We start from the raw sequence: 23207 nt of genomic DNA on the forward strand, positions 1-23207 counted from the left end.
CGCAGCTGGAAACACTTCCTGCAAGACGAGCTGCCCGAGATTCACAGAAAATGTTAAATTTTTGTGATTTATATATCGTTATCAGGACGATAGATTTCTTATATCGGGATATGATATTTTGGTCATATCGTACAGCCCTAGAGTGTCCCACTGCTTAGTTAAGGCAAATTACACATGCATTTACGCTTAGTGTGATTTAAACTGACAGCAACAAAATCTACAAACTATTTTAAAGTTGTGACTAATGAGCATGCTTTTACTCATATAAATCCCTGCCAGTGCTTCCAACATTTTATTATTAGAATTTAGAATAAGATTAGAAAAGCATTAGGCTAACAATCAGGTCTACTGTCAAATATATTTTCTTTAATATTCTATGATCACAGATGTTATCCTTCTTCTTGCTGGTTGAAAACACAAATGGCAAAAGCTAGGGCTGTGCGATATGACCAAAATCTCATATCCCGATATAAAACATCTATCGTCCTGATAACGACACAAATCACAAAAATTTAACATTTTCTGTAAACTGTGAATCTCGGGTAGCTGAAGTTTTTCCAGCTGGGTGTCGTGTACCTGGAGTCGAGTGTTTTAACTGATGCATGAAACTATACATTTTTAGACATAGGTTGTAACGGCCGCCGTTTTCTTTGTGAGTATTTATTACACAGCGTGCTGCGGGGGAAAGCCTGTTCTAACGTTTGAGTCTAAGGTTTATTTTTTAGCACCCGAAGGCTCTTTTTTGCTTCTCATCCATAAATACTCTGCATACTTTTTCATGTGATTCAGTTTATTTTGAAAAGTCTCAACAGGATCTTGAGCTTTATTGTGAAAGGTTTACCTGGAAAATAAACAAGCGGACACACGATGATTTTACCGTCGTTGTTGCCAATGACAGCACATAAAAACAGGCGCTTGTCCATCCGTAGTGTGGTTATATTAAATAAAAGAGAAAGAGAGAATTTTAAGAAATTAATATAGTCACTACAGTGACCATCAAAACGATGAAAAAATATTGCCATAAATAGTTTATTTTGCGACACCACGAAGCGTAAAATGAAACAATAGATGTTTTTATATCGTCATCCGATATACATCGTTATATCGAACAGCCCTAGCAAAAGCACTTAACATTTATACATTTCCCTGTTCAAAATGATAATATAGAGTTTTCCATTGTGCAGGCCATTGCCCAACATAACCTATTACTGGCCTTACGTTACTAAAACCAAGTCAAAGTCCAGAAAAATATCCTTAAAATCAGAAAAAAAGTGCTCTAAAACCCAGCTTCTTTCTATTCCTTCCTGTCAAGCCTTTATAATTATCATATGCGTGGGCAGCTGCATCCTGCATCAATACACGAGCCCCTCCTAATGATAATATGTAGTTAATTAGGAATAAATGCCACTGAGCCACAGTTAATTAGGTGTGCAGCACAGTATTCCCGTGGAGATATACCCTCACATTCACAAACCCAAACTGACCAGAAGCTGGAGACTCAAACCTGCCGCATGCCACAACAATAGGAGCGAGCCCCTGAGGAGATCATGCTCCTGTTCCAGCCGGCGGCCAAGCTACTTCAACCTCTTCCACAAGATCATCATAAATGAGTCATCCACCGACTATTTTAATTAAGTCCTGGGGTGCCACTTAGCGGGCGTAATTATATCATACAACACACTGTAGTTAGTGGGGTGTCGTCCCCAGTCATTCATTCATGTCACTCATAACCTTTTGGATATCTGTCAGAACCTACTAGTGAGAAAAGCTCCACACAGACCAGAAGTGTGTTTTAAATGCTAAAGGGTAAACTAAGGTGACACCTAGTTCAATTTGTCATTCTATCATTGATGCTCTGACCTAGATAAAAACCTCTGCTGTCAGTTTTCTCAATCATCAACACAGATGAGAATGTGTACTTGAGATAGCCACCCACTGTATGACCTCCATATGAACCAGAGAGTGGAGCCTTCCAGAATCAGACTAAAGCTGTTAAGTCTTCTACAATGCTCAGCAGCAGTGTGAACAGCCAGGCCGAGGACACCACTTAAGTTTTATCAGAAAGCTAACAGAAAAAGAGTCTCGTATTTCTCGTCTGCTCTCAATAACACCTGCACAAAATCTGAATAAAGTGGGGAAATAACACAGTCAAATATAGCCAAGTTCCAACTTAAAATTCTAGTGTTGTCTCATATGTAAGGTTCATAGTTTGGTTTGATAAACGGCAATGAAATGCACTAATTTCTCCCAGTCTCATTAGAGCCCCTGTTCCTTGTTGGCTTGTACTGTGCATGTATGTCTGCATAAGTTTGTGTATACTTTATACTGGAACTCACAGAGTCATCATCCTTCAAAGTGTGTTGAGGGGGAGGGTCATCATCCGACTCCTCTGAAGACTCGGGCTTTCGCCTTTTCTTCTTTCCAATCTTGATGACAATTTTCCTAAGAGAGAGAAAAAGACCCCATGAAAACAATAAAAAACATGTACCAAATATACAATTTTTACTCTGCTTTAGGCATATTTTAGCTGGACAAATGCCCTAATGGTACAATCCAGAGGCTTCTGATTAGTGTTTTCTGCCTTTTCGTGCTTGATTCGACACTGTAAAATTAATCTACATTTATTTTCAAAACATTGTTAAAAATCTTGTTTATCTCACAAATGTGTCCATGTCTAGAGTTCTTAAATATGAAATGATAAAAAAAAAATATCTACCCAATAAACGTGTTCAAGTGTATGAAGTCCTGCTAAACATTCTACAAGCTGTTTATCAAGTATAAATATTCTACATGGGCAATTTCGCTTGTTCATTGTTTTTGACAATTCTGCACTTGCATAAACTTTAGGGAGTATATTAATGCAAAGTGAATGCATTTTTAAGAGCTCATCACAGAAAGCAAAAACACCTCAAAAGAACTGACATTTATTTCAGAAGAAACAGGGTTATTTTGAACTAAATCTAAAGTGAGACATTTTAACAGCTTTTAAGTGGGTGGATAAGGAACTACTTCTAACAAAAAGGCTATCATTAATGACTTCTAAGAGAAGGATGGAAAGACAACCAAAACTATTGGGCCCCTTGCAAACATATACATTGAAAAAGAAAAGCATTTGCTGCACTGTACACCAAAAGGAATAAATGCAGTTTTTATGTCAAACTCCAACATACATATAACAGCAGTGGAACGATTGTAGAGAATGGCTGCACGTATTAACATGCTCACAATGGACGCTGCATCAGTTTATACAGAGAGGAATTCGGTGCTTTACTAAAGCTCCTCCTTAAATGGAAGATTCACACCAACGTCATTCGATCCTAATTTGGTAAATATTTCTTTCCTCTTTAAAATACCATTCCTAGTTTGTGGGTGATGAAACTCTTACCTTGGTCTAATATACATTTATAGTACCAGAGCTCCAGATATCTTCAGCATCTCAGCAAATATAACTAAACTGCAGAATGACTATATGCAAGCTTTTAATTTTTTGCCAGCATTTCATATTCTAATCTCCTCTCTTTCAGTCACATATCATTTCTGTGACCTTTCTCCATATATTCTCTAACCACATATGCAGACACTTCTCCACATGCATAATCTCTTGCTAGCCGCAAGTGGTAAATCTTTGGCTTGGTGTGATATTGATAGGAAATATATATCTTCTTCCCTATAAGCTTTCAAACATGTTAAGAGTGTGAGAGGAAAAATATGTGCAACTAGGACAGCAAAGAAACAAACTGTCAAGATAGCAACTTCAATATTTAAAGCCACTAATTCTGTTGTTTCCGATTTATCATTTCATTCCGATTTAAGACTTCTTTAAAAGTCTTATCTTCGTATATATTTGTAAGTGTGCATAAATATCATTATAACCCAATTTTTTTCATAGTTAAAATAAAGTAAAAACAAACAAAATAAAATTCCTCGAAAACATATTTTTGACACTTTTTCACACATTTCACTTTTAATGTCAAAAAATTAATCATCTGAAGCTTATCTACATGGAAAAATACTTGAAGCAACATAGAATTAGTGGTCTGATAGACTAGATACATTTCAGGTGATACAAACACTCATCCACATACCCATTATAATATCTGACTGTGTAAGGTAGAAAATAACAGACTTCCAGCAACACTGAAGAGCTGTCCCCTCAGTTGGCATCCCTGTCCCTGTCCCTGCCCCTCCACCCCTCTCTGGATGATATTACATCTCACAAATCCTCTTGACAATGACACTTTATGGTTGCCATGCAACATGCCCTTGGGAGTGTATTTGGCTATGTGGGTGTTAAATCTTCCTCATGACATCACTTCCTGTGAAAACAACACCAGTACATGGTTACTAACGCTACGAATGGCTAAGATATATGCCAAGTCAGAGTGACACAGTGGAAGAAAAAAGAAAGTTTCCAGCTCTGACGCCAAGAAAAGAAGACAAAAACCAAAATGAAACAACACAAAAACAATACTGATAATAATGATAATAAAGTAGCTAAATGGGACTGAACACAATGTTTATCGTTGACTAAATAAAAGCTGGCTGTGATATGGGTCTTGCTGAATAGCAGTGTCACATCACCATTTAGCAGCTCGGCAACTAACAGCACATAACAGGGCTAAAGCATCTCTCTGACCCCCATATGGGAAAACTTGAACTGTGAAGCAAGATACTTGAGGACTGTAGAAACATCAATTGAGCCAGAAAGTGAAGACAGAAAATACGGATGCCGGTGGGATACATTTGTATCGACATCTGCTGCATGTGTGCATGGCATTTACGAGAGTCACGTGATTTACATAGATGCCATAGTAATGAAAAATAGATTCTACACTTGCACACACAAAAAAACAAAACCCACATCTTAGTGATGGTAACATCCTGTTCCACCGCTTATGTGGCTGATACACAGGACCACCCAAAGATTTACTAACATCAATACTAATGCACATTCTCCCTTTGACTGGATAGACTTCCCACAAGCTGAAATATGGTAACTCAAATGACAGGGAATAAACTCAGACTTTGAAGTCAACCCCTTACTGACAAAAAGTGGTACAAAAGCAGACTCTTCTGGGTAGTAGTTAGTTCTCCCTGATGCAAAGAACTTTAAAAGATCAGCATGAAAACCACTGAATTACAAAAATTCTATTCATTCTCCTAAGTATTCAAAATGCCTAACAGCCTGACCAGGCAAAGAGACAGCTGTAAAAAGAGTTTTGTTTTTTTTTATATTGAAGGAAAATGCCAAATTTATGAGAAAGTGAACACAAGAAGAAACTGTCTGCAACAAAGTCTCTGTGGCATGTGTTAAACAAATAATTATCTTATAATACCAACAGTCAACTCTATATTGATGCAATTTCCCATGTTGAATTTTATCAATCGGGTCAAAACCATTTCAAATTATTAAATTTGTTCTCACTGATGTTTCCCAATCTTGAGCAAAACAAATGACCTTCAGACCAACCCTCCGAAACATTATTCGATGAATAGTTTGTCCATTAAAACTAACTGATATCAGAAGGTGACTTCATAACTTTGGCAACCATGTCATGTTTCTTGACATGTGATAACCACTATGGTTGCAGAGGACACCACTTCTACTCATTTTTGTTTCCTATATTTGTACTTTATGGTGCATTTCCGCCCAGAGTTGCTGGGTGGAAATGTTTGTTCCTGATAAAGATTCCAAATTTTACAAGGCCATGTTCAAGACATAATCCTACATCTTTAATTTGACTACAGTTGTCCCTGATCTGACATTACTCTGTATCACTGATGATAGGCTATCACAAGCTTTTTCCTGAGAGTAATAATCTAGTTGCTCGGCTTTCTTGGCTGCTTTTCCCCCATTGTGCCAAATAACCCCATCCCTTGTCCCCCAGTGTTGTCCTGTCCTACTTGGCATGCCGCCAGTGAGAGTGCATGAGTGAGGGTTTGATTTTAATAGAATCAAGATCTGATGGTGCTTTGCCAGCCAAAACTGCAATGAGGCATTTCAGCATGTCGGAGGAACAGTATTCACCTATTAGATAGCCTACCTCAGAAAATTATGATTTTGAGTGAACGAATTATACTCAAAAATGCCGTTAAGTATGCTGCGTGTTTGTGTGCGTTTCTTATCCTGAGGGGCTTATTGACACAGCAGTGCAGGTCGTTCTCAGGAAATCCCCCTTCTTATGAATGGAAGGCTATAATCTCAGTACCACATAGCAAACAACTGGAAACAGTAGCAGCAGCAGCAGCTCTATCAAGCACCCTCTAAAACACAAATACTATATCAGCGCAAAGCACATGGCCTCATGGGATTTCTGCTTTATACAGCAAACATATTTTTTTTTAAATTAAAAATGGGTAGTAGCCTCTCTCTCTTCCACACAGACACGCGCGCGCACACACACACACACAAGAACATCTGAGTTTGCATTAAGACATGCACAGACCCCCAGAATGTTTATATATCACATGCCTGCACATGTGAACACGCACAAAAATGCACCCTGCAAGGGATTAACTAGGAAAACAATAAAAAAAAAAAAACAGCTTTAGCTTTCCCTAATGAAAAAAGTGAGGGAGAAGAGATTAGACAGCTAGCAGGCAAGCATTGAAATATGAACAGCTATACGCTGCAGCACATACACTAGACTTAAACCTCCATTTTCTATCATGTAATTGATCTCACAAGCACCATTTTGTTTGATATTTTCCTACTACCCTGCTGCTTTGTAGTATCAGCATATTTATAACATGCCTGCTCACAGGAAGCATTGGATGCACAGCTTTGAGCATGCTGATTGAACCAAATTTATATTAGGAAAAAAAATGTAAAGAGGAGGGGGAGGGTGGAACAAAAAGAGCAGCACACTGCTTTCATCTGATAATTATTTGAGGGTATTTTTCAGCAGGTAGGCTGCACAGAAAAGCACATTCCAGCCTACAGAGAGCCGTGATCGGTCAAGCCTATCCAGTAAAATAACCACCTCCTCTCCTTAGAGTAGATAATGTTGGTTAATATTTAAATTTATAAAATTCTGGCTGAAAAGCAAAAAGCAAAATCTATCAGTGCCCTAGTCCTGTTTATTAAGATTAGGTGTATTTACACAATATTAAAAACAGGATATGCAGGTCCTATGGTGACCCTGAAAAAGGCATCCTGTCCACAACATCTTTTAGGGTCAGTCCATCATGTCACGCTGAAAGCAAGTAAAGCTTTTATAATTAAAAATGAACTATTTTACAATGATGGGTTAACTCACTAATCTGTTTTACTATTACGGTCTGTCATTTCCAAAGCATACCACAAGCAAGTTTATGTATGATATTATGGTATGATATATCTTTGAGGCACAAATACGTGCTTAAGTAACGCCCTTTTGATTAAAACAAAAACCGCCACAAACGAGTGAATCTGAAGATTCAACATAAACACCTGTAGTACTAACAGTTGAAATGATTCCCCAGGGTTATCGCACCTTATAGCAGCAAAGCATAAGAGCTTCCATGATGATGTGTCTGATTTGCCTAAATGCTGTGGGATCTAATGGTCTATGTTTAAGCTTTGATAAATATTCAGCAGTCAGAGTGATTAAAGTCAATTTAATTATTAAGACGGTTATAAACCAAGTTGAAGATTAGTCTCTATAATTCCCCAATAGCTGATTTTAATGTACCACATCTTGTTTTCCCAAAGTAGGACATCAGTTAGGACTTTAGTGTTGGGAAATTCTTGTTGGGCTATAGTTTCATTAAAAATCCCCAGATAAGAAGAGTCATTTGATACTGAAGCATATTAGCCAAGACAAAGATAACAAATATGTAACATTTGTTCTCCGGTTTGATTTTTCTTGGATATCTGTCATGTCCACCTGTCACAGCGGCTGTTGCACCCATATTTTAATCGGCTGCATTAATTTATTTATTCTCATCAGACAGGCAGATTTTCCATATGATTGTATGACCCCCCAATTTGCTTTCCAAGCATCTGGTGAGCAAACTATCCAAGTAATCCAGAGGACACTTATTAGGCATTAAACAGAATTGATTCTCCGAGAAACATAGGTAGTGATGACAGTATAGTGGTCTCAGAGAAACAGAGCCTTAAGTATACCGACAATTAGGGTAATGGTCTTATCGTGGGATCCAATTCCCTGCTTAAAGAACAGTCAGACGATGCGATGGAAGAGTGAGCACATACTCAAACAGCACCAAATACACACAACCTCCAGCTTTCAGAACACAGCCAAGCACACACCCTCAACAGAGCAGAGCCTGAATTAATGACTTTAGCGGAAGGTTAGTACCTCTGCAGTCGGTATACATTAATATTTTATGTGGAGATCCTTGGTGGTGCATGCATATAAACAGGACTCTCTCCACTATGAATACAGAAAAGACGCTTCGTGTTATAGTCTCAATCACCGCAGTCTTCATCACAAGTGCAACAGATCTACCCCTCCCTGTACATATATAAACATATTCCAACTGCATCTGTGTGGAGCAAAAATAGAAACTGAATCTTCTTCACAAAAAAAGAAAGAACTAGTAAACAGACTATGCATTATACAACATATCTATAATTAATTGTGTACTCTTGAATGTATGCAAATGTGTGTAGAATTGGGCTTTTATTGCCAGACCAAGAGTCAACCTGGGCAAGAGGCCAAGGCACAGTCAGAAATACAGCCATTCATAGCCTTAATGCAAGAACACTATTATGGATAGGCCCTGTGAAGTAGTTCTACAAGTCCATAGTCAAAATGTACAATGCAAAAATGAAAATAAACACTGTAACTGTTACAACAGTGCCAGTCACTTCAGTCTTTTATAGCTGGTATGTTTGTTTTGTTAGCCTGGAAAGTTTTCTCCTTTCTGTCTTTCATCAACAAGTAGTCACTCCCTGTGCATTTGCAATAATACATTTACTTCATTACTGTTTAGAATAAAAAGTGGGTGTTGAAAATAGTATTTATGACAAAATCAGGCCATCCAGTGCTCAGGACAATGGGTTTTAGTTTTTATGTTTATGATTAAGTTTATGAGTGCTGTGAGACTGTGGCGGATCATGTTTTGACTTCGTGATTCAAGGTCTACACCTGCCTGTCTCAGTTAAACTGGACTTGCTGGATTTAGGTGAATGCACATTCTATTCCTGTAAGTGTCTTTGTTTATATCAACATGGCCATCAAGAGTCACAGTTATTTTGGTTTTTGAGTCTTCAAGCAGCATCATTAAGTGGAGCTCTTGAAAAAGATCCGCACCAATTTGTCTGTTCTTTATTTGCTAATTAGCAAAGTAAAAGCTCCATTAGCCTCAAGATTTTCTTAGCTATGAATCTTCACACCTCAGAGGAAACATTCACACACTCCTACAAACCTCTTGTCATATACAGACAGCTATACGTCACTGCCGTGTTCGCACCAAAGTCTTTTGCATTTTAACAGCTTAACATATTTAAGAGCAATTTTAATAGCTTAAATAGCTTAAATCCCAAAATATGATTAATTAAGGCATAGTAATGTCATGTAATGTTTAGCAAAATATAAAGCAAAGCAGTCAAACTAATTTGAAATGTCGTGCACTTTATAAATTTCTCAGTATGGTCATTCTAGTCAGATGACCGGTCCATCATCTGACCTGAATACACTTCATTTTTCAAAATGGCTGGAATACATGAAGAAATGGGTGCTATAAAATGTGGTCTATATCACTGACTGTATTTTGGTCTGACTGTTTTTTTGTTTTTTAAAACAACATTTACCCCAGGTATGGTTGCTTGGGTTACTTAGCTCATTAGCTTATAACAACAATGACTGTTATCTGTGACACATTTAAATGACAGACTGCAAACACACGGTTAGCTGTCCTTTAAAGCCATCAAGTCTTAGACTGCACTTGATTACATACTGATGGTTTTAAGAACTGTCTCAACGGATGCAAGGTGGTTAGAAGAGTAAAAGATCTGGGTGTGCACTCTCTAACCAATATGAGTGAAGCTTCCTGATCTTAAAAGTCAAAGATAAATAACAAGTTCAAACAACGCTTTCATTTTAAGATCACACCTGAGCTTGTTCAAAAATTCAATCACATCCACAAACCTCATGGAGCTCATCATGGAGCTGAGACATGACTTAATGTGAACACCAACAGACACCTACCTCCAACTAAACCTGAAAGTGTAGGCAGACTGTATCACAATGACTGATGCCTCCATCATCTCACTGTTCTCCCAAACATTAGCACTTCCAAAACTTTGTCATTTTCACACACAGGACATGTGAAATTCATTATGTGCTACAGATTTTCTCCCTCAGCATACCTCATCTAATTATTAACCAAGGCCGCAGCCAACCAGATATTCAGTTTGACCATTTCCAGCCACTCTCACGCTAGGTTTCAAATGTGGGTGCTGCTTTAAAACCAATAGTGATTTTTTTTTCTAGCTGTACAATGTGATATATTTAAACATTCCCCCATTCCTTCAGTTCCCTGCCTCTGCATTGACATCTGCACCAGCTGATATCTTAACAGGCTGCGCTGGGTGTGGCTTAGAGCTACATACTGCTTATAGCAGTTAAAAACGGGGGGATGGGAGACAGATTAAGGTATCTTTACATCAGCACTACTCACAAAAACATACTAAGAAGCACTGTCCTGCATGTAAATGGAGTCTTTGTGTGCTCCTCCGATGTCTATGCTGATGACTGAGCCTGGTTTATTGTTATGGCGTGCAGTAAAGTCTGTTGAACTTTGAGCTTCCATCTTGGCAACCACAGGCAGAAAATAAATGTAAAAATGTACCAATAAAAATCAACCGATGCACAAGAACCTAAAATCAGTCAAATGCTGCTGCTTTATTGATGCAAATAGCAAGAAGGAATTACCTTAAGTCAGAAAAAGACAAAGCACATGTATAGTAACATTAATTCAAGTTTAAACTTACTGATCTGTGACTTGGGAACTTGAAAAAAATTTTTTTTCCCCCCCTATTGAAAATTGCTCTTTTTAAACTGGCTCTTGAATCAAACATTTAGAACAATCATCGTAAATATGTAATAGTTTCAAACTCTAAACCATCCCTTTAAATTCCTAAGCTTCAGTGGGAACTGTTAGAAAAGTGGATGTGGATGAAGTGAAGTGAAGAGCCTCAACATAAACGCGACTTTTACTGAACGCAAGCTATGTGTTAAACCATTTTCCAGTAGTGACAAAATAGTGATCAATAATGTTAACATGTTTTTCACTACATAATCTATAGAAAATACAATAGCTGACATAAGCTTTCCAATATGTAAGATTTGGTCCTGTAACTTTTCATTTTATATGAATCTCTGTCTCAATGTAGTGTTTATCCTATTTACATATTAAAGTGGTGTATATTATTGCTATACAATTTTTAAAAAAATCCTAATTTGAATTCTGAAACGCTGAAACTACGATTTCTTTGTCTTTTGTATATTAAGTATAATGACAGATAGTTAATCAGTGGCACATGTTACTTGCGCATACGGGCTCATGAAATGCCGCTGTTACTAAAGCATGAGTTGAGTTAAAAGACATGAGATCAAAGCGATGCTTAGTGGATTATTTTTTGCCAAAGCAACAGCGCACTGCAGCAGTTTATAGCTGAGCATTAATGGTTGTGACTACATACCCGATCTTGGCCTTCTGCTTGGGCTTGGAGGAGGGTACAATACAAGCTTTCCTGCAGGCCTTCTCCTTGGACCGTGCCTTCCCATTTCCTTTGTGCTCATGATCACGGTGGGCTTTGTACTGCGAAGAAGAGCTGGGGAAGCTCTCTGGGCTCATAACCCTTGGGATGTTTTTCTCCCCTCTTTGCCGAGCCTTTGCAATAGCCTCTGATATTATCCTATTTGCCTTCTCCTGCTTGTCCTGTGGAGTTGAATCCATCTGATGATGCGTCCTCCGTGGAACCCTTTTCTCTGATGAGGAGCTGGATGAAGATGAAGAGGAAGATGAAGAGGATGATGACGAGGATGAGCTGCTCTTCATTGGGGGACTGAGGACCCGTATCTGGCTTCCGGGACCATTAGCGTTCTTTCGAGGCTATGGTCAAAGAGAAAAATAAACAGAAACATAGTGAGCATGGTACTGTAAAAGGTGTGTGATGTCATCGAGCCTTCGAAACAAAAAGCTGCACCTTAGAAAAATCTAGTGATGCAAAGATCTTTAAAAAGAAAAAGCTTAATAACAAAACAAATTTCCAAATACTAGCTTCAAAACACTGACTCACAAAAAATAAATAAAAAATGCAAAACAGGAAAAAAAACAAAAAAAACAACAACATCAGCCTTAATTTACATAATGCATATAACAGATTACAAAGCCAATGAGGTACAATGTGGATGTACTGATACAGCCTGCAGCCATTTACAGGTTATATATTTCTACATATATAGGTGTGTTGTCACTAGGTTTGGTAACAAACAATTAAAAAAAAAAAAAAAAAGGAAAAAAGATATTGTTCAAAACATCTTCCTGTTTTGTAACACCATAAGCATTTATTAAAAAAACAAAAAACAAAACAAGCCATTAATACCACTGCTTGTATTTATAGCTGCATTCAGCATGTGGATCCACTACAGTCACACAGCTCAGCTAACACAATCGAATTATTGTTTCCTTCATAGAATATCGTGGAAGCACAGTACGATGCCATTTTACTGTACAGTAAGCAGCTGAATATAATAAATATAATATAATATAAATAAACAAGGTCTAAAACGAGGAAGAAACTAAATGTTAAAATCCAGCCTTCTAATTCGCAACATACTAGGGTGCATTCGTGTGACGAATGAAAATATCACTCATTCAGAAAAACAGAACCTTCTCAAGGCTGTGTGAAGCACTCCGGCAGCAGAGCTTGTTGCTGTCCCCATCTCAAAAGCTGGGGGTGGGGGGTGGACCTGCCATGCTCTGCATGATGCTCACTTTAACTCTACTCTACTAGTAGACACTGAGCTTGATGAAAGGCCAATGTTTCCTCCAAGAATTCATTTAGATCAAGGGCAGACGACCCTCTGTCTGAACTCTGAAACCATGTGACATCAAAAGTCAACTGAAATTCTTTTGGCTCAAGTAAGCTTTTCAAACGGAGGGTTAAACACTGGTTCAATGTAGCAGGTCACAGTGAGCCTCGCAGACATAAATAATCTAGCCTGCCTGATACATGATAATATGTGCATAATAGATGGCGTGACTGCGGTTATGACTACACAAGCACCCTGTGGTGGGCTTTAAGCCCAGCAGAGAGGGAACCCATAAATGGATGACCTAATCTAAAAATGTGTTGCGTATGCCTACATGGCCCAGGCGCGGCTGGTTGCTTTTTTTCCACACTGCTAGCTAAATAAAGAGAATTAGCTTGAACCTCACTGACAAAGTGGGGGAGGGAACTGAATAACTAGCAATTCATTTGGAAGAAGTGGGGAGAAAAAAATACACACATACACACAAAAGCTGCATTATGATTTTCACGTGTGCCACGGCGCTGAGGCTATTAGGAGGAAATTTACCAGATCATGCTGGAATGTTCTCATTTAAGTTATTGGTGAAAAGAAAGAAAATAGAGAGAGAGAGAGAGAGAGAGAGAGAGAGACAGAGGGAGGAGTAGAAAGTAATGTTTAAGAGCGGAAGAACATGAACGCACATGAAAGAGGTAGGAAAGAGGAAGACTAAATATGAAAACAGGTTTCTATCAGAAAGGCAGCGCAAGGGAGAGAGAGAGAAAAGATAAAATGCACCAAAAGTGAGAGCACTGCAGCTGTGTAATACATCTATAAATAACTGAAATTACAGCCTGCCAGCACTGCAGTGATTTCAATCTCTCTAGCAGCACGCAGTCCCATGAAAACGGCAGGGACTATTACAGCTAATGAAAAGGTAGAGTAAGCTCCATTTGGGCCGGACACCTTTCCCTCGCTCCCACCCTCTCATTTCCACATGTAGTGAGGTCTCTGGTGACTGACAGGCTCAACTCATAGAGGGCACAAACACACGCGCGCACACACACACACACACACACACACACACACCATACACTGTACATAAACTACAGAACAGGGCAGCAGAATTCAACTGAGAATGAAAAGTGATGTATGATTGGACAGTGGGGATGGGGAAAATACTGTACATCCAGTAAACCATGCTAAGGTCCAGCACAGCAAAGCAAATGAATATAGAGGGAAAGGGGAAAAAAGCAGCAATGAGTTCAAGATGGCGGCAGTGCAGCATGAGCCAGTAGCAGAGGAGGTTGTTCAGTTCCTGCCGGCCCCTCCTCCTCCCCCTTGTCCCTCCTCCCTCCCAGCTCTCAGCACAGCTCACTTACCCTTCCTCTTGGCCTCTTCACTGTAGACATGGTGTTTTTTTTCCCTTCCTCTTTCCTCCCCCTCTCCAACCGGCTAACAAAAGCCTTGCCCTTTCGCTGGGTTTCTTCTCTCTCCGTTGCTCACTCACACTTTCTGTTACAAACACACTCACTCTCTCCTTTTCGTTTGTCTCTCACTCTTCCTTGAGCCGTGTGTCCCCCCCTCCCCTCCCTCACTCCTCGTTTGCCTCCCCTCCTCCTTCCCGGTCAGCTCTTCTCCTCGGGCAGTGCAAGAGCGCCGGATCTGTTCGTCTCCTCCTCCCCCAGCAGGCAGGGCTCAAGAGGAGCGCATGGGAGCTCACTCTCTCTCCTCTCTCTCTTTCTCTCTCACCCTCGCCTGTCTCTTCACAGGGTGATGGGGGAGCAGCGCTGTTGGCGGTAGAGGAGGTGCGTGGCAGTCCAGGAAGCTCTCATTCTGCTGCTGTGTGCTGCTTTACTGTCGTCCGGCTTCACCCAAGTCTCCCTCACTCACTCTGTGTGTGTGTGTGTGTCAGAGTTGCCTTCCTCTCTCCTCCCCTCTCATTGATTCCTCTTTTTGCCTGCCTTTCGTGAGTGCACTCAGTGCCTCTCTGAGCCTTCACCCTCTTGTTTCTTGTTCTTTCTTGCTCTTCCCGCTTAGTCGTTTCTCTTTTTGTGCCTCTCCTCGTCTTCTTCACCAGCTGGGATAAGGTAGGTTACTCCTTTTATTACACACAAAAGCCTTTTTTGTGTTATCTTGCTCGCTTGTTTGGCTGATTGTTTTTTCCTCCTTTCTCCCCCACTTATCTTTTTCCTTGTTCTCCCTCGCTGCCCTCCCCTCTCCTTGGCTCGGGCGTGTGTGGCGAGCTCGAGACTCTGGCAGGCAGAGCGACGGAAAATGAAAGCACAAAGCAGCAAAATGCATCAGCATGAATATTAGAGATGTCGTTAAAACCCAGACTCGTTTTTCTCTCCCTCTCTCTCTCTCTCTCTCTCTTACTCTCTCTCTCTCTCTTTGTAAGGAAGTAGGCCAGCAGATGGTGCTAGCAGTTATTACATTAACTTTCACAACTTAACCCCCAAAGTACTGGATTTCTCCCACGCCACAGATTGTCAACATCGTAGCTTTTCACTTCCTCATATTGGTTGCTGATAGTGATATGTTGATTTATAAATAGAACACCAGATTCCAAGAGAGACAGAAGAACAAACAGAAAAACAAATTTCCAAAGGCTAAAAATAAATTTCTCATACAAACAGAGTATAACAGATTTCAACTTCCTAATTAAATTGGCACACACAGCCTACACTGTCTCCAGCGGTGAATTCAAACACTTTTACCGGGTCAAAGCCAGGTCACCCTGCTACGAGTCTTGGGGGAGGGGTGACCAAGAGTGGAAGCTGGGATGTGTCCAAGACATGGAGCTCTTCCTGTGAACCACAAACTCTTTGAGCTAGAAGGCCTTTCAGGGAACTCCTGACAGCACAATCTAGGGTCCATGTGCACAGCCTGGCACATGGTATTGGGAATTATTTAGACACAGGCTGGCTTGACGCCGGGTACAATACCCCCCAACGACTGGGTTAGGCCTGAGCTACTGACGGACGCCATCAGCTGTTTTTAGTCTGTGTTTACTGTGCAAAACAAGGTAAACCAATATCCTTCCCACACAACACAAAGTCAATTTCAAATGCAGCTGCACACAACACAGTTTGTTGTCTGTCCAGTTCAATTCAAGGAAGGACACACTTTTCATGCCGTCTCTAAAAAAAAAGTTATTCTAATGGCCAAATCTAAGACACCAAGAAACTAAAGGACTAAATGGTTGCATTCATGGGATGAATAATTACCACAATTCAAAACACGAACAGCTTTTGAAACACATGCCATCTGACCGGTCAGTGTGACACAAGCTGCATGGCGGTTGTGAAGACATTAGTAAATAAAACGCAGAGTAAGACATTATCCTAGAAAGCAAGGAGTCAGACTTCCAGGCAGGAACACATCCCATATAGTGTTACTTTATATATAACTTATTATATTATTAAATGCCTATCCTCCTCACATGGGTTGTGAGTTTATGGTGTGAAATGTGTGGGGTAGTGTGTTGAGGTTACAATACAATATGGCTTTACACTCCATGTTGTACACATATTCTAACAGCCTTATTCAAAATCTGTATGTGTGTAAATGGGGGTGTTGTTATAGCAGTGGCTTTAGAAATTCTCACACCATCTCCCTCTGGTTTGCTCTTAAAGCTCTATATTGTCTTTTCTACAGAGATCACAGCCATGTGTGCACAGCAATATTCCTTTCTAAGTGTTTGCAGCAGCGTGCCTTGTATCAACCTGCCAAGTCAGGCCTTGGAGTTTGGACTTTAAAGCAGACCACATGCTTGCTGCGAGCAGAGCAACAGCATTTTCTCCAAGCGAAACAAATCTATTGTCAGATAATGTCCACCAGGCTACACTCCCCAAGGATGACTCGACAACACACACACTCACACTCACATTGTAATGAGTTCACAGTCACATATTGCATAGTCATATATTCAATCCGCCCTAGACAAACATAAACATAACTAAAAATACAGTCTCCTCACAGTCCTCATTAAACTGCAACAGTGAAAAAATAAAAAAACTTTGTCATTCATTACTTTAACTGCCACAGGTTTACACAAGTATGCAATTTTGTACATCCCACAATGGTTTATCTTCAGGGGAAAAAAACATCAAGTATTTGAAGAATAAAATAACCTGGTACAAGCCTCCAGAGAGTCGGAATAATGCCTCATTTAAAACCAGATTCAGTAACTATGTTGCTTTTAATGAAACATTTTTGCTCCATGGTAAATGTTTTTTCTACCCGGACTAGATTTTAAAAAATGAAGGGGAAAAAAAAAAAAAGTATAGCAGTCAACAACGTACACATGCTTCAACGGTCACATGGCATGAAGCCACAGCTCCTTGGCAACTAGACAGTTAATATGCAAACAAGCCTGGCAGCTCTGTACAAGGGGAGTGGCTTCGTTTTAGGACAGATGAGGGAGGGGAAAGGAAGAGGGGAGGGAAGTAGAGAAGGGGAGGGGAGTAGCAGAGCTGGTAAAAGGAAGCGGGTGAAAAAAAAATGTGTGTGCGCATAGAGAAGCAGCGTGGCTGCAGAGGCACAGGTGTCTGTCTCTGAACACTCCATTACTTCCTCATCAAAGAGTCTGTATTAGTGCGCTACTGCTCTCATTTCTTGCCTGAACCACCATGAGAGTCTCCACCAACTCACCATTAAGAAAATGGAGAGCTCAGAGCTAGCAATGCACTGGCTGTAAATGACAAGATGGCTAGCACCCACGAGGCTCTAGAGCCAAAAGCCAGCTGTTACTCTCATATCCCAAAAATTAATTCCTTATCCAGCTCAAATGCAATGACACCAAGTGTCAGTGACAACACTGTGCGGGATGAAAAAAAGGCTGCACTGTAATAGACAATGCACACACTTCACATTTTTAAATGTTATTTAAGAATTAAATTTGAACAGGTGATTGATAAAACACTACTTCTTTCATATAATGAGGTTTTCACTGGTGAATAAGTTTACTGCCATGTTCTCAAGCTAAAAATAAAATACACACAAAATCAAGGACAGCTATTCTGTAGCGGAGACTCAACTGTGTGATTTTGTTTTGTCTTCAGTGACCAATGCTAGATCCAATCTATCCTTGCCATGATTCTGAATTAGACATGCTATGATGAAAATGGATGGTGTCCTGTTTAACCATTTTTCTTTTTAGCCAAAAAAAGAAAGAAAGTTTAAACAGGCCTCAACAATATAATGATTTACGCATTTCTTGGAAAACAAAGCCAGCCTTCAAAATTTAATGAGAATCAATTCACAATATTCTATTATATCTATCTACTATTTTCATTTCATTTTGTAGCACAGAAGTAGATAGTCCACTTAAGTTGCAAGTGAATGAACACATAAAATCACCTGTAGTGAATTCACCAAATAGTTACCTGCCTTCTTGTGCTAAACGTATGGTCCTGCGATTTGTCCATTTGCGCATCTATTTGTTTATGGAGAGCCTAAGAGTTTTCCAACAATGCAAACGTACACTTGTGCAGTCCTCCAAAATCCCAACTGCTCATTGCTGGATATGGATGACATGCATTGCATTTAACAGAACAAGTAAGGGAGTGATAGTGGCATTTTATCCCGGGAAAAAAAAACCCCCCCCCCCCCCCCCGAATAAAACTCCAAAGTTAAAGAAATAAAAGTATGAAAGTAGAAACCTAGTTGCAGTGGATTCATTTTGTTGCTTTAAAAACACTGTTTCATTTCAGCTCGTTGTATGTTTATAACTTCGCTTTTCTCCGTGGCTGGCTGATGGACCAACAATAGCACAAGCAAGAGTAGCCCACAGACCGGTTTTACCACATACTTCTGATACTGCCCCTATCTAATGATTTCTACAGGTAGATGGGCAGTTTGTAGCTGCCCATAGACATCTAACACACTGCCAATGCACTACAATCACATGTGCACAATGAAACATGACATGGACCTTTTAACTAGGGAGCTCACAGAGTAAAGACCACTTGATGACTGCTTGAGCTGAACCTGTTATTTGTGTTCTTACCTCCACCTCAGTCTTGAAAAATTCTGGATGACCATGACTGTTTAATTTCAGCCAGGTTGTATGTTTTGAAAGGAGATGGGCAGGTTATTCATTCACCTTCCAAACAGGTGTTCTAGTTTCGAATAACAGAAATTGTTTTGCAAATATTTAAACTTAAAAAACAAACAAAAACAAAACATTGATACCAATGAAAGAGGTTTTGGCTTTCTCCAAAAGAAAAAACAAAACAAACAAACACCAGAACTGCTATTTTTCACAAGGACTTTCTAAGCTGGGTTTAATATACTTAAGATCAAAATGTATTTTTCTTTTTCATATGGTGAAATTTAAGAGGGAAATTGAGAGACCTCACTTAAGTCGCTGCCTGAACTATGTGCCAGTTGTTCTTATATTCTGAGTCACTCCCTAAACATTTAAACCAGGAAGAAGCCAGCTTTGAATATTTTTAATAAACTTTAAATTAGACATAGCGTTTCTCTGTCTTCTGCAAGTGTGAAATGTGTTAAACCATCAAAATGCTTGTAATGTAGGTGTTTTTAAAAAGGTGATGCTGCAGCTAGAAATAACAATTGGTCACATGGGAGTTGTTCAGGCCACTTTCATCTTACTATTAGTTCAAAACATTTTGTATAATACAGATAATTATAATGCTGCATCCACTGGGTTAACCATTCAATAAACCCAACACACCCAAAAGAAGTGAATGAGCATGAAAACTGTACTAGCCTAAGGAGAAACAACACTGTCAGCACACTATGCATTGGGTGTGCACATGTATGCATCTGTGAAGATAATTATAGATAACGTGCAAGTAAACCAGGATCTCAAAGCCGAAAAGGACGTTTTCTTTCCTCCATCCTTTAACAAACAAACAAACATTCTCCAACAGACTGCATGATCTTTACATCAGGGTTATTTCAGTACAAATACAACACTAACTGTACTGGATACAGTTAACTAACTAATAGGTCCAGCAAATTGAAGGACAGGCTTTATAAATGTAATCATGCTACACTCCTTAGAAGCACAACAACAGATCCAACAGGCTTTCATAAAGAAAGATCATATATCCTTGTGTTTGTGCAATGCACTATTTGACTTCTTCCTTTATTTAAACAAGTTTAGCGCTGAAAGACATTCTTAATTCCAACAAAAAGCCTTTTGGGCGCAGATGGGATATAGGTATAGTATGCTGGACGTAATCATCTAGCTATGTCAGTTTTAAACACTAGGGGGTGACTGTGAGGAGACAAAGCAGGAATGTGAGGTATAGAGAAAAGATCTCTACAGCCACCTTATGTGATTCACATCCAAGTATGAGTCCAGAGTAAATGTCAGGCCTTTGTCTAAATTCCACTAATAAAGCAAAAGAGAAAAAAAAGAGGAAATTGATTTTACATTAAACAGTATTGTTTTTAACTCCTGAAGTACTATCACAAATGGGTAAATATTTGAAACTGTTTCTCTCTTTGACTTACTACCCACTTAACCAAATAAAACGGAAGCACTGTCTGCCCCGCAGCAGTGTTTCTAAAGTTACTAATTAAACTAAAGCCATGTGAATAGCAATAACGTCTTTCATTATGCTGATGACTAGATTTAAAATCATATTTTGTTAATTAACATACTGAGGAAAATAAACTCAGACCTCTGTTTTGTGTTTGCTTTGCTTATGATGCTAATTTTCCCAGTGATTCCAAAAAAATAACATTTTTAAAAAAAATTAACAGCCATGACGTGGGTTTGGGACTTGGTCAGAATACATAGTATGGTCTAGTCTGGGCTCTTTGACAACCAGGGCCAATGACTGAGAAGAGAGAGAGCAATTCTAAGTAGGACATTTGCCCCTCTTGCATCTTTAAGTGTCAGCTCAGAGGGCAGACACTCAGTGAGATTTAAGATGATATTTCAAGGACTAGCACTGCTTGCATGCACGAATGAGTAGGAGTCAAAATGAAAGCAAGAGACCATCCATCCAGAGAGGGACAACTCTCACAATTAGTAGCTGACAAACACAGTGCAACTAAGGAGCCTCACTTCTGAGTACTGGTTAATATAATTAGTATACTTTATTCTTGACATTCAAAACAAATCTGTGTATGTCTTATCGCACATAAACACCCCCACACACTCGGTCTTATCTTTGTGGAAGTGCTATCTATTTGTATATCACTTTCAAACAGAGGAGAGGACCCTATCCTAGACAGAATATAAAACACAAAGTCAATGTGACAACACCAGTTAGTGAAGTCCTGTCATGAAGGGTCAGTTTTGACTATTGCCATCTTGTTGCTTTGAAACTGGACTTTTCAAGCAAGAAGTGTAACTGACTAAGAAATTGACGGACGGTGCATCATAATTTATATGAACTTTCTCAGTCTTGCTACCCCCTATTTATACATCACAGTTTAAGTGTAGGGAGAGTTTGGAAACTCATCTATTCCCTACAAAAATTAGTTTTTATGTTGAATCAAAAAGCTATTTGAGCTACTTGTATTGTAATATTTTTGATTCACATGCATTCTCCCAAATATATTTCTGTAGAGGGTCTACTGTTAGTCTCAAATGCAAGTAAATTCTTATGCTGCCCAAGATAACTAGCATTGCCTCCCTGCCGTATTTTCCAATCCACATCAGAATCTTTACTTCACTTTAATGTGGAAAAAAAAACCCTACTAACAAGGGATGACATTTTTCAAGGTAAACTCATAACTCTTATTGGTGGTAACTCCATCACTGATCACCACAGCTGGCCAATCAACACTGTTTTTCCCTTCAACTCTGATAAATCCTGAGCTCTGCACTCTTTAAAAACATCTGTAGCCATGGCATTGATTCATCATTGGAACAAAACTAGAGAATGCAGGAGGACCTCTTTGTCTGTTATCTTGATTTAAATTAAAGCTTAATGTAAAAGTCTGTTTGCAGAGATACTCAGTTATTTCCCCCCTACCTCACTGGGCGTGTTTGCAAATGAAAGACTCCAAAGTGTGGTGCCTTTTGAAGAAGGGAGGAGAGACAGACAAGCTATTTAATACTCATAGCAACAGAATGAACGGAACAAGTTAGAACTTTAAGCATAAAGAAAAAAAAGAAGCAGCAGCAAATTCAATGACTTAAGAGTTTTAACTTTGTAGGTGATATCCACAAATGTACGCCCACTAATTACAGTAGGCTCGTTATGATCATTCAACACCATATATGCACAAATGTCTCCTGCTGGTATAGCCTTACATGTCAGGCTGGAATTAGAAAATAAATCCAATTGTGTCTCTTTATTTTGCTAGCAGTCGAGCTAGTTGGATAGCTTTGCTCTGTGTTTGAGCCACACAGTACACAAACATGGAGATTGGACAGTGCCACCTTTGCATGACTTGTCCCAGCACAAGTGGTTTCACTTACTGGCAATCTCACAGGAGGGCAACAAGACCGATTCAGAAGATTGCCCAACCCTACCATATTCATTCAGTGGAGACTTGTCAATCACAATGTAGGCCCACTCTAAAGGATACCCTGCGTTACTGTACTTTTTCACTATCAACTGAAATGATAAAGTAATAAACATAACAATCATAGATCAACTGAGCAGTAGGGTGGTTTCCATTTTCATTTGTAAACTCCTACTTCTACAAATGGACATCCAGATGAGTTACCTGGTCATGAGAAAGAATGCATGTTAAAGGGATCAGTGTGTCTGTCCTTTATATTGATTGATTGATTGATCATACTTTATTCATCCCGAGGGAAATGGTAAATGGTTATGGAGTCCATGGTCCATTCTCAGGGCTATGTGCTCATTCTAAAGTCAAATTTCATGGGACTTTGTTCATGCTGGAAGACTCCACTAAGGCAGAAACAATTTAATATGGGGACCAATCTGAATTGCTCTCTTAAAAATTGTGAAATGGGACATTTGCCTTGGTGGAGGATGTGCTTTGAAAGTGCCCTTCTAGAGGTTTTTTGAGTTAGTGTGTGCTGTGGTTGTTCTGAGTAATGATGTGGTGCTCTCTGAATCAGAGATGGCACAGCAGGTCAGACACCAGGCAGTGAAGTGGAACTGAACTGTGCAAAACAAGCAAGCCGGATGATGCCATTCATTAATGGGAACATCGGTGCAAACTGAAGAGTGGAGCCGAGAGGAGGTCCCTTAGGATGCAACAGAGAGAGAGAGAGAGAGAGAGAGAGAGAGAGAGAGAGAGAGAGAGAGAGAGAGAGAGAGAGAGAGAGAG

The 23207-nt window shown here is 39.4% G+C and overlaps 1 protein-coding gene across 1 annotated transcript in view; it reads right to left on the minus strand.

Annotated features, from left to right (window-relative positions):
- Nucleotides 1-23207, minus strand: part of chd9 (chromodomain helicase DNA binding protein 9) — a 70905-nt gene that overhangs the window by 28295 nt on the left and 19403 nt on the right. The window contains exons 3-4 of the mRNA XM_005727640.2: nt 11654-12066; nt 2337-2442 (exon numbers count right to left, since the gene is read on the minus strand). Of these exons, the coding sequence (XP_005727697.1) occupies nt 2337-2442; nt 11654-12066 (519 nt within the window). The remainder of the gene's footprint in view (nt 1-2336; nt 2443-11653; nt 12067-23207) is intronic.

The sequence above is a fragment of the Pundamilia nyererei genome, unplaced genomic scaffold (genome assembly GCF_000239375.1).
Source record: "Pundamilia nyererei isolate P.nyererei 1_Seehausen unplaced genomic scaffold, PunNye1.0 scaffold00025, whole genome shotgun sequence".
Taxonomy (NCBI): Eukaryota; Metazoa; Chordata; class Actinopteri; order Cichliformes; family Cichlidae; genus Pundamilia; species Pundamilia nyererei.